The sequence below is a fragment of the Brachionichthys hirsutus genome, chromosome 2 (genome assembly GCF_040956055.1).
Source record: "Brachionichthys hirsutus isolate HB-005 chromosome 2, CSIRO-AGI_Bhir_v1, whole genome shotgun sequence".
NCBI lineage: Eukaryota > Metazoa > Chordata > Actinopteri > Lophiiformes > Brachionichthyidae > Brachionichthys > Brachionichthys hirsutus.
This window is the reverse complement of record NC_090898.1, coordinates 7,429,660-7,442,503: the sequence shown is the minus strand read 5'-3', so window position 1 is coordinate 7,442,503 and position 12,844 is coordinate 7,429,660. Positions and strand designations below refer to the sequence as shown.

General features: G+C 42.8%; 1 protein-coding gene across 1 annotated transcript; it reads right to left on the bottom strand.

The window, feature by feature from the left end:
* Positions 1-4,890: 4,890 nt before the first annotated feature.
* zgc:174906 (uncharacterized protein LOC571548 homolog) lies at positions 4,891-6,774 on the bottom strand. Its single transcript, XM_068753379.1, has 4 exons — positions 6,667-6,774; positions 5,655-5,995; positions 5,490-5,570; positions 4,891-5,406 (listed from the first exon to the last, which is right to left on the bottom strand). The coding sequence occupies exons 2-4, from the start codon at positions 5,968-5,970 to the stop codon at positions 5,129-5,131; spliced, it is 675 nt and encodes a 224-aa protein (XP_068609480.1). The 5' UTR covers positions 5,971-5,995; positions 6,667-6,774; the 3' UTR covers positions 4,891-5,128.
* Between the last annotated feature and the right edge of the window lie 6,070 nt (positions 6,775-12,844).

Genomic DNA, 12,844 nt, shown 5'->3' with positions numbered 1-12,844 from the left:
CCTCTGGCAATTTCCACTCACAAACCTGCAAGATGGCAAAAAAATATATATATAAAAAATAAATGAAATAAAATAAAAGCATCTACTTTATTCCTAAAGTTCACGGCGATCTGTCAATAAATAGTTCAGGCTGATCAGAAGTACCTTTTGGGTAACGTCCGCTCCCTTGCAGAGCACCTCCTCCATGATAATTTTGAAGGCATCAGTCAAGAAGAGCTGGCCCTCCGAGTGATCGATGAGAGGCTCGGTCAGGTCACGGGGCCTCGCCGGTTCCTCCGACAGCACGCCTGTAGCTGTCAGAGCAGTTGATACGTGAACAAACACAAATCCCGACCATCACAGAGCCAGCGACAGTAACAGACAGACGCAGCGACAGCGCACTACTTACGCGCGGATGGGCTGGGGTGAGCCATGTCTGCGCCTCAGAGGAGTCTCAGAAGAATCTGCGCCACGAGGCGAGAGAAGCTCCGCCTTTTTATAATCTGCGCCACGAGGCGAGAGAAGCTCCGCCTTTTTATAATCTGCGCCAAGGGACGAGAGAAGCTGCGCCTTTTTATAATCTGCGCCAAGGGACGAGAGAAGCTGCGCCTTTTTATAATCTGCGCCAAGGGACGAGAGAAGCTCCGCCTTTTTATATCGCTGCGGCTGCGCTAACGAGGACAAGGCGTAAACCAGGGGTCCCCGAACTACGGCCCGCCTCCACATTTGCCCCCCCCCCCCCCCCCCCCCCGAACAATACCAGAGACCAATGTTCCCTCCAATTGTTCATGCATCTGAGCAAACACACAAACTCCCCGAGCAGGGGAGAAACATCATAATAATACATTTTTATTTTAAATGTGAAAGAGAACTTAGTTTAATGAACTGTATTAAAATAGCATCCAGAAATGGTCTTGAAGTGTTTGGACCAGCCGATCCGTATAAAGTCAAAGCTGCAAGCAGGCGAGGACATCAACCTGGACAACGTGTCCAACCGTTGGAGACGTGAGAAGGACACAGGACAAATTTGGTTATATACTGTATTTTGCAGACGAGGAGTTCCACATGAATGAATGAATGAATGAATTTTATTTTTTGAACATGTATAAAAATATATAAGTATTTGTACATACAAAAGAAAGAAATACTGATAAAATAACTGCTCCTGCGATCACTTCATTCCCGTCACCTGTGTTCCTGTCAGCACCTGCAACCCGTCAGTCATCAGCCCGGACTCTATATATGCTCAGCTCAGTCACCACACCCCTGCCAGATTGTCAGTAATGTTACCTGCTCTCCAGCACTTCAGACCGACCTCCTGTGCATCGACCCTGCCTGCTTCCCAGACTCACTCTGCCTGTTCGCCTGCCCCTTGGGATCTGTCTGTCTGCCTGTCTGCCTGGATTCCCCGGTTTGTGACCCCTGCCTGTCTCTTGGACCTTCCTTGTGCCTGCCCCCTCGGATCTGTCTGCCTGACTGTCCTAACCGACAATAAAAGCTGTTTTTGTATTTCCGCTCGACTGCCTCGCATTTGGGTTCGTACCTGCCGTAGGCCGTGACAAGCTTAGACTCTTGGTTCTTCGTCGCCTGGACACGCTTTAGGCAAGGTCCGAGTCAACCCCAAGAACCCTCTGTCAGAGTTTATGATTCATTTCATTCTGTCTGTTCAATAAACCCTGTGATTTGCTGAGATCTGTCATCATTCATCTTGTGCCTTTTCTGGAATCGATGAACACGCTTGTCCATGCGTCTGAGGACCGGAGAGTTCCGGTCTGCTCAACCCGGACAGGGGTCAACGGGCCGAATCTGTGGCAAGCTTGTTTAAATATGTCTGTCCTTTTTTTCCCTACAGTGTTAGAGTTGGCACAGACGCAGTCCTCATTAAACCGTTCCTTAGTCTTATTCAAATCAATTTCAGAAACTGTATGTCTTTCAGGTGCAGCCCTCCTGTTTGAAAATCAGGAGGAGCTGTGGATGGAGGACACTGAACAACGGGAGCTGTGCGACAAGGATTCTATGCTTTGGCTTCTCAACACCATCCAGCCCCACCTCCTGCAGTTGGCCGACATGTGAGTTAATCCACGCCTCCTAGATCAGGGGTGTGGAAACCTTTAGTCCTTATCTTGGGGACAGTCAAGCTCTCACACTAACAATGGGTGCTAACCATTAACCCAGCAGTAGATTATGGGAAGAACTCAATTTAGCAATATGGCCGTTTGTAGCCTGTACACTGTAAGCTATATTTGTTTTATAAATTACTACCTCCCCGAGGTTATGCACTCGCCGGCGTTTGCTTGTCCAGCTTTTGGCAAGAACTCAAAAATGTCTGGATGGATCTGGATGAAATTTCCAGGGAATGTTGGCAAAATATTACCAGGAACAGATGATTAATTTGCTGATGCTCCAAAAGAGATTCTGGATCGCTTTGAAATTTCCATTAACATTGCAGTCAATGGAACTTCAAACCTTGTTCCTCAATATCTCGGTTGATTATTAACTGGTGTTTATGGAAATTGGCACAGTTATGTAATGTGGGGGCCTCTCCCTATCTCACCGCCGAATTTCATCCGGATCGGATCCAGAATGACGTTAGGAAAAAATATAACATTTTAACATTGAAAACTATTTACAGATTCAAAAATCTGTTACAAATACACAAACTCCAATTCACTTGTACTTTTCATGGTTGGTGTATAAAGATACGAAGAACAATTAGAATCTTTCGGTGATGATCCAGATCACCATGTGGACGGTGTAAATCAAATTAGGAGGAGAATGAGCTTGCTCAGCGGCGGTCTGTGCTCTGCCAGTGCTTTTCTAGTTATGGATGTCTTCATCCGTAAAAAGATCCCTCTCCAACTTTGTAAAAGGAGGTGCAGATTCATGAAGCCAATTGAGTAATGGATCAACTTGCGAAAAGGGGATTAACATTTATTAGGAGTTTGTTTCAATTTATTTTATTGTTCAAGACTTTTGGCATTTATGAAATTATTCTCATTGCATTTCTACCAGTTAAAATGTTATGTTCAAGAGCATTGGGGTAACTGGACATTTAAGGGGAGAAAATATTCCTGGCAGCACTGAGGCTTTTCTTCTCGGGGTGCTTTTGCAACATAGACATCGCTTGTAAGCCCACTCTTTCTGCACAACTCGTATCTCCAACATATTGCCACAGATGGCTTGTGACATCCACACGTCTGGCACAATGTAATCTAAAACAGTGTTTCCCAACCTTTTTTGAGCCGCGGCACATTTTTTACATTTACAAAATCCTGCGGCACACCACAAACCAAAATGACGTTCTAACACAGTACACATTATATTAGATGAGCTTTATTATAATATATAGAGTTAATAATATAGTTTTTAATGTATTTATACTTAGTGGGAAACCTGGGGCTGTTTTGATGAACACAAAATGGATATCCTGCAGTAATGGCAGAAAGACACACACAAAGCTCTTCCTCATCAGCTCTCAGTCTCTCTGTTTGTACTTTTTATCGCCGTCGAGCTTGAGAAGCTCAGCTCACACAGATATGTGGTTGAAAACGGGAGCAATGTCAGAATAGCTTTGTTGGCTAGAATGGGGAACTCCTTGGCAACAGATAACCAAAAACTGTCCAAAGGAAGATCAGCAAAGTTTAGCTTTAAACCACCATCTTGTTTCAGTTCAATGTAGTGATGTGAATTCCGGCTCTTTTAAGAGAGCCGGTTCTTTTGGCTCCCAAGTGGCTCCTCAGATTTTTTGTTGACAAAATTAATTTAATACCAAATCATGTGCATTGTGTAAAATTAGCTACTAATGTAAAAACATGCAATAGATCAAATGTTTATTAAATGTCTTTATTTAAATCATCTTTGCACTGCTAGCTACAAAAACATATTATATAATATAAAATACAAAACCAAACCAAACACATCTCACAGAGAACAAGGTCAAATCTCTGCATGTAAATCTCTAAAACACATCAAGAAAACATAAATTAAAAAGTGCAAAAGATAAAGCAGCATCAGGTAACAGTTCTACTGTTTTACTGAAGAATGGCATCAAAGGAAACCAAGTGGCTCAGCTTGGGGGGGGGCTGATCCTGTTTCTCCTTTCTGTTATGATCTGTCCTGTTTTGGAGATTCTCTCTGAGGGGACAGTCTCCGTGCCATTGCGTGTGTGAGACATGGGGAGACTGAACACCTGGACTCCCACCAGCTCAGTGGGTCTGCACTTCTTTGGATAAGCGGCTCCTCAAGATACGATCTTACTTTATTTTATTTTGCCTTTGTGTCCATATTTTACTACGTTTTCTATCACTCGTTTTTTCCTTACCCTTTCTAGCGCGTCGTTTGTCTCTGGTCTAAAGTTCTCTCTCCCTCTGCCTCCCTTTCGTTTCGTCCGTTCGCTGTGCTGCATGTGTGTAACCCCCCCCTGCTCGTTGAGGACACGCACACGCACACGCCCACACACACATCTCGACCAATCACGTTAGACTTTATCAGACTTTTTTTTTGGCTCGCAATGACGGGAACCAGCTCTTGTCGTTCACTTCAAAGTCTGAAGCGCGATCTACGGGCGGCGCACACGCTTTATTACAGCGCGGACACCCGACAATGTTAATTAGGTGATATTAGAAAAATTAAAAATATTTTTTTTTTGGTGATATTGGAAGATTTCTCACGGCACACCGGTTGGGAAACACTGATCTAAAAGACCAAGATATGTTATCATCCTATTTTTAGCGATCCAGTGAAAGAGAAAGCAAATGGATTCTTAGTAGTATAGTGATTTTAAATTAAAATTAAATGAGCACTGCTCAATTCTTTACGAGTCTTCCTTGAATAAAAGGGTATTGTGAGTCAATGTTTGTGGTTCTTTTTTTTTTTTTTTTACAATTACATCACTAACACCTTTTCAAAGCATTCATTAAGCAAAATCCATTTTTAATGTTATCACAATAAAAGCTTCACTCTCAAAGAGATAGTATATTGATGAGATATCTTTGAGCAAACACTCGCTTGCCGAGTGGTAGAAGTCGGTACTGTAGGGAATTTCCATAAAGCAGTAAAGTCTTCAACAGCTGCTTTTCCCTAATATGGGAAGCCAGACACATGGTCTGAAACAAACTAAAAAGTAAAATTCCTGCTCCCAGTGAAGGACTCAGCCTTCCAGCAGAATCCCAAGGCTTTCAGGTGGCAGTTCCCAGTCCTCCTGACTGAGAAGGGAGTGCAGGTGAGCAGCAGTGGCTTTCTCCCTCTGGCAAGTACGCCAGTAGCGCAGCATAGCAAACACCCGCTCCACATGCAGCAAATGGTCCTCTTCGATCTGTTCCAACTTCACAGAAGGGACGTTCAGAGCCAGTCTGCCAATCTCCCTCCATGATTTTCCAATGGCACGAGCAACGGCCATCAGCTGTTTCTCCTTTACCAAGATGGCGCCTGCGTAATAGCAAAGGGGGAGTTAAAGTAGTCCACGGTCTCTCTTACGTTTGGGTTATGGGATTGAGTGTCATGTGACCCACCGTTGTTGCAGATCTGTTTGGACGGAACGGCGTCTTGCAAATCGGGTGCATTCACTCTTTTTCTTGATATTTCTTTTGGGCCTTAGATGAGAAAAACATTTACCGTACATTTAACATAACTTACAGAATGAGACTGCTGAAAAATATTGAGCAATGTTAATATACCTGAGGACTGTGCATTGACTTGCAGATCCTTGATAAAATCAAGCATTGGGAAGGTTTCCTGCAGGTCATTCTCACTCAGCAGTTCCAGCAGACCCTGCGCTGCCTCAGGCCCTCTCTGGATGACATGGTCCAGAAGGTCTGTCACTTTCTCACTGGGGATGCGGCAAGCTTTCACCTGCTGGTAGCCGTGAGGAGATAGCAGACTACGGGAGTCCGCATGCTGCAGGACGTAGTCGGCATCGGCACTCAGAATTTCTATTAACTTTGCCTTCTGGCCTCTGAGGAGCTGAATTACTGCTGCTGGTTCGTCAGCCATCACTGGCAGACTTTCAAATCAGCCCCTGGGAACACAAAAAACAAAAACCCCGGTGATGTTAATATGTGATGAAATGAGGAACTCATGATTAAATATGTTGCAACAGTTCTTTATAGTGACTTATTTCCGGTCTCAATTTCTCTTGTAATTCTTTTAAGCGATGAAATAACGACCGCTTGTGAAGATATTCTAGTGATGTGAGGTAACACTTTTAAGGCCATAGAAGCAAGTTCCACCAGTGATTTCTTACTGACCAACAATAAACACACCGTATGACTAGGAAAGGTGCAGGAAGAGGTATTTCAGTCTCTCAGGGATGATGTGCATTGGGCACTTAAAAATGTGTGCGTGTTATGTTTATAATGCACTGTCTGACAAATCAATATAATTTTTTTTCCCGTTTCGAAACACGAAATGAACCATGACAAAAGGCTCCCATCATATTAAGCAACTTTTGAATACGTTTCGTTTCTCCTTCAACATACTTTATAATTCTCGCATGGGATGGAAATGCTTTAAAAAAAAGTTAAACGACAAAAACACCGAGACGAGTGAGAATCGAACCGCAAACAGGTGATTGTCCGTCATCGTTACGTCTCATTCAGGGTTTCGGTGGACTTCCTGGTTTCTACCTCCACCTGTCACCTCACTCTGTAACAAGGCTTTAAGCAAAACCTATTCCTTCTTTAATCTTACCGTTTACTGTAATAACTGGAGTAATAACGCAAAAAAAAAAAAAACGTCTGGCAAACAAAAGGAACACATTTCCTCTGTCTTCATTCCTGTGAGAGCCACATTTTCCACTGCCGCGCCGCTGTTTTTTTTGTTGGTTTCCACATCCTAAATCCTGGCGAGGGCCTGCGCTGACGTTCAGTGCGCTGCCATCTAGTGGACGGAGGATTAAACTGCAGTCACACAGAACAGCTGCGAGGATGTGGCGACATCCCGTGGAATTGATTTCACATCGCATTCAACAGTTCAATAGAATGTTTACTTGGCTTCAGCTCTGGGAAATGACAAATCAATATCTTATTCCAGATAAAGCAGATATTTGCTTTATGTTGGAGGTAAAGCGAGTCGCTGTGTATATAACCTGTCTGAATAAATCCAGTTTCCTCTCTACCCACAGTGGGTGGAAATCATAATTTATTCTTATTTTGTCTGACCATCTTAGTGAGTCTATTTTGTATTACAAAGTGCACACTTCTTCAAACTTTCTGGACCTTTAACGACTTTATTATGCGAGATGTGTACATAATGTTCAGATTTGATTATGAAAACAGAGCTGCGGCAATCTACAGCTGTGGAGAGAGCTGAAGAAAATGTGTACATATTGACACTCTTTTGCAGCTTTCAATCCCAAATGCTGTATAATGTGCCTGTGAAATGTGCACTTAGTCTTTTTGCATTATATAACTGCAACACAAGTGGAGTATACTCTGTATGGAATATGGAAAATAACTTTACTGCTGATCGAGCAAGATCCCACTCATACCCTTGTGCTTCTCAGGGCCCATCGCACTCTCTGTCAAGTGGTAAACTCCATTTGTATGTGCATGCTAGTGGTGGATGGTGTAATAGCACAGACGCGCCGCAGCACCGAAGGAGAATAATGCAGTTTTCTTATGAGTGGCTCAGGGCCCATTTGCAGACCTCAGCACCTGGAAAATTGGGATTTTCAAGGTCTGTCTGTCTGTTGTGTGTGTGTGTGTTCATTTATGCATGTGTTTGATTCCAGGTGAACAGTGCATAAATTAGACTCTCATGCGAAGTAACAGACAAAGGAAAGCAATCTGACAGTCTTAGATATTCTGAACCTCAAGAATAAGAGTAGCTGAATTTGAATAGATAACACGATGCTTTATGTACACTTTCACAATGCAGTGAAATTATATATATATATATATATAATCTACAATTTCTTTACATACACTGAATTCCTTTAGACATTGTGGGAAAATCTTACAAAAGAAATATTAATTTCCTTGGGTTTCACTCGAAGACTTGTGTAAATAGTCTCCAATGTCCCCAGGAGCAATATTATTTTATCTTTTCATATCCTATGCTGCGTGTATTTGCTGTAGCTCACTGTAGAAAGGCCCACTCTGCACACATGGACCTTTGAGAGGTGGCCCCTCCACTCTCAGGTCGGATAGAGCTGCAGTTGGGGGGACAGTCATCCATCTGAGCGACTCTGACATGTCTGTTTGTTTAACATGCATTATATATGAAAGACCAGAGAAGGGGAGGATTGAGAATGGGAGTAGAGCAGCAGAACAGACAGGAAAGAAAAGAGATGCCACTGAAGAGACACAAATAAGATAGTGACAAAGGAAAATGCGTAACGGTTGAGATGTATCAGTTTCAGTATAAGGTGAATTAAATCAGGGAGACAGATTTCAGTGAGGCGCAGTGTCACACTAAGGGGAAAGAAAGGGTTAAGAAGTTATAAAATCAACTGCCATCCCGCCTGTCATGTTCATTTAAAATAGATGTGACGTTTTTGTTTATGGGAGTGAAGACTAGTTTGAGCTTGGAATATAATTGACGTGTCCATTACCGCTGATAGGAGAGTAAATAATTTAAGAGGGCATGCGTGTGTGTGTGTGTGTGTGTGTGCGTGTGTGTGTGTGTGTGTGTGCTCCATAACGCTCCGACTTTAGGGAGGATACTGAAGAATGGCAAACACAGGAAGAAGGCATTTTCCTTCTTTTGACAGAGCAGACATTCTCAAACTGCATTTAACTAAGACCCCCCCCCCCCCTCTCCCCCCCCCCCATGCTCTGGATCTCCCTAAAATATAAAGACCGCAAAATAAGAGAGTTTGCTCGCTGCAGTGTAAATTGGCCTCTAGGGGGAGCTCTTGCCATTCTGTTGAGGCGTTTGAACACTCATCTCCACTGCTCTTTATTTGACCAGACTTCCATCATATAAGATCCCTCGAGCAAGAAAGCTCGAGCCAGGTTCTTTTTTAGTCACCAAAGACACGCTGCTGCAAAATGGACCAGCACTCGTTCCCTCTTTGCCGTCTTTGGGAACCGGTCTGGACTATGATAGAATGTGATATCAGAAACGGAATGAATCTGGGATATTTGATTAGGACACCGCACCTAAACTAACTACAAGCAATTGCCATGTCTTTCCACTGCTGATAGTTTTATTTCTGATATAATGTGTGAAAATATAAAATGAGGATGGCTTTAGTAGTCGTCCGCTGATCAAACATGGAGTGGTTTGACCCCCCATGGCATTGGCATCAATTTGTGAGAGGTGAGTTTCCATTCATGATGTGCGGATGGTATCTTGTATAGTAGCCTCTCCACCGCTATAGAATGTGTGCGAATGCACCCGCACAACAGAAACAGACTTATTTTGTAGTTACTATATTCTGACTGATTTGAAGAGTTCCACCAAAAATATATCAGATGTGTTTCTTCCTAATGCCCTTTGGCACGTCTTGCTCTACCTGAGTTAATTAAAGCACCGGGAGACCAGGATGCATTTCTGGGGAGTCAGACTCTTCTGCTGTGTTTTCTCTATATATTGGTGTGACTGTGCAGAATGTGTACCACACACAGCCAAAAACTCCCAAACTGAGAAAACAAAGTCTAAAGTGAAACAGAAAACTCTGCATCCCCAGAAAATGTAATCGCAGGACCACAGAACTGGAACCTGCTCTAACCACCGGTAGACTGGATACAATAATACCTCACGTCTGAGTCATCACGGCGGTCGGAAGTCTCCTTCCTGATTTAATCAAGAGTTTGTTTGCCAGTCTTCACAAACAGAGATAGATTGAAGTATCCTGATCTCACCTAAGGTTGCTCGCACTTATTCAATGGCAAGGAAACTTGAATATATCCCTATGTGAAGAATGAATTCATTAATAACTAATAAAGTTTAATTGTATAATTGATATGTAGATCATTTGGATGGACAGCAGTGATGCTTTCCCCCTCTTTTCTTTTCTTTCTTATCTCAGTGCACAAACTCAAAGACTTCTTGTTCTGTAATGAGCTCATGCTTAAGTCTATTAAAAATGTTAAAGTAGAGTAAAGCCAATGAATAAGCGTACCGGTAATTACATAGTTACATGTATGACATAGGTGCATTTGACAGTGTTGCTGACTGAGTTGCACTAAATTACTACACAGTAATTTGAAGTTGGGTTGGTATGAAAGCTTGTTTTTCTATGCACTCACCTCCATCCACAAATATCTTACTGGAAAAACTGCATTTCTGTGACCAACCAGTACTTAATACCTGTCTGTGGCCTGTCACCCGAAGCGCATATACGATGCCTCCCTTGGTGTTGAGCGGAGTATCAGGCGATGAGTGGAGCACCTCGGGTCATTACGATGCCTTCACTCATCTGCGTGTGCTAATCAGCCTGGTTCTGTGGTTGTTGCCGGGATGATGACTGCAAACTAATTAACGACCCATTCATGGAGTGAAAGGCCAATTAAAGGCCTAATATTTGATAAGGCTCTCAGTTCACTCAGAAATAATCCCCCCCTGGGAAGTATTTATTAAATGTTAATGAAGACTGTAATTAATATCCGGGGTGGATTAGTGTGCAAGTGAATATCTTTCATATTTGCTCCAAGATAAACTTGTATTTCAAGGACTGCAAAAATGGCAGCTGAAAAAATTATTTATTTTTCGGCTTGTCACCTTTTCTAAATATAGCGGCTAATTGGATTTTGATAATTGGGGACTTGTGTCTCTGCATATTGATATTCACGCTGATGGATACAGTGAATAAGTTGCATTTGTGTGCATGCGTTTATAAATTCTATCACGTCACTGTCACAATCTAAAAGCACACATTTGTTTTAGCAGGAAATGGAAGTTAATTGCAACTTTTTCCAATGACGGTCCATTCAACTCTTCTCCCTTTGATGATGATGATATTGATCCATAAATATGATCTGATTGGGATGTGCTGAAGCAACAAGTTGGCAAAAAGAATTAAGGAACAGTCTTGATCCGTCTAAGAAAGTCAATTTCACATCTAAATGATACTTAAATCATTGATAATTTTCTAGATTTATCATAGTTTTACCTAATCAATGAATCTCAGCAATGGCCAAATCCAAACAACCTTATACCTTCATCAGAACTTACTAGATGTATTTTTATACAGGGTATTGTTTTTAATCCTGAGAATGACGTCAAGATGTGTTTGTTGATCATTTTAATGTTTTACTAAATACATTTCTTTACTCTTTAAATATCTCCTGATTGAGCTGCCATTGCACATTACTTCAAAAACCAAAACGGCGACTGACCTATGCGTGATGCTTATCTGGGTCAGTCCCTACCTGGCTGCGTGACACCAACTGTGTTCTGTTAGAGCAGTTGTCCTTGCTGTCCCTCAGAAACTGGCCTCCTATTTATAAGCTCTACTAATAGGTGGTCACAGCGTAACACAAACCATCGGAGAGACGGCGGCTCTGTTCTTCTGCTCCTCGACAGGAGCAGATAACATGCCTGGAAGAAGTTCTCCCACTTGAATCTGCCTCTTGTTCCCTTTACAAATGGCTCTGTGTGTTACTTCGTAGCGTTGTGTTCAGGTTGTGAAGATGGTTTATCTGTATTTTCCTGTCATTTGGATGAGGTACTTTAACCTTGTTTACATCCCTTCCACACGCCATAAGGAACAATGCTGCACGTCTCCATTACTAGCAGCCGCTCTATTGGCCGAGACTAATAGACATGGTGACAGAGAAGGATATGTCGGTAGCACTAAATATGCCAGAGCTAACGATCTGTTGGATGGTCTTGTAGGATTGAGCCTCTGGCTAAAGGTTGGGGCTGGAGTTACAATCTAGCTGGTGAAGAGGATAGAATTGACGGTGTTTAATGACTCCGATCCACAGCAGAGCGTCAAGGGGCCGGAGTCAGCTGTTACCAGCAGCAAAACGGAGGGAACGCTGGTAATTCATTGATCACAGAAACATGCAGCACAAGCGCTTTTAATTAATCTGGCTGTTAATTGCGTTTGTGTGCGATTCTGACATGTGTCACGTGTGTGTGTCTGTGTGTGTGTGTGTGCGAGAGAGAAGTTTGCTTCAGCATCTTCAGGCGATGCTTGCAGGGGTATATCGTGTGATGCGGTATTTAAATACGTTAATAATTAAATCATGCCGGTCTAGAGCATCAGCTCTGCTAATGGATGCAGGCGTTTGTGTTTGTACTGTAGTTGCAGTCAGAAAGTGTGATTCAAGCTGACAACGTTTCAATGAACTAAATGAGAAGACAATAGGCTGAACTACGGCCTTCAACGTGACGGCTGCTGAAATGTCATTCTGTTACTGTGTGTCTGCGAACAGACTCAGCAGCAGCCAACAAAGCAGAGTTTGACAAGATTACATGGGAGCAGAAGAAAAGGTCTACAGCAAAATGTGCTCGTGCATGAGTGACTGTGTGTGTGTGTGTGTGTGTGTGTGTGTGTGATGAGCATTCTAGACCGTATTAGGGCCACAATATCCACTAAATCAGTCACACAGCAGACAAAGTACTATACTATGTTGAAACTTCAATGTAGAGCGGGTGGAGCGCATGGATGGATGGTGGTGGTGGTGGTGGTGGTGGGGGTAAAAGGGGCTATTAAAAGATGTAAAAGGAGGGAGGGAGGGAGGGAGAATGAGAGGAAATCAACAGGAAACGATGGTTGAACGGTGCTCAGATCAATACTAATAAAAGCACACAGAGAATGACTTCCTCTCATGGATAATAACTCAGACAGAATAGGAGAGGAGGAGAGATGGAGGCGCGCATCAGTAAAACGGAGGCGGGAACATGGAGGCTCTTTGGTGAAAGGAAGGAAAAAATGCCTGTGAAGCTACTTTTTCTTTTTTACTGTTTTGGG

Excerpts from the sequence above, each read along its gene's own strand:
- zgc:174906 (XM_068753379.1), bottom strand. The coding sequence starts at position 5,970 with ATGGCTGACGAACCAGCAGCAGTAATTCAGCTCCTCAGAGGCCAGAAG. Across the intron at positions 5,571-5,654 it reads AGTCAATGCACAGTCCTCAG|GCCCAAAAGAAATATCAAGA; the intron begins GTATATTAACAT and ends TTCTCATCTAAG. Across the intron at positions 5,407-5,489 it reads CAAACAGATCTGCAACAACG|GCGCCATCTTGGTAAAGGAG; the intron begins GTGGGTCACATG and ends GCTATTACGCAG.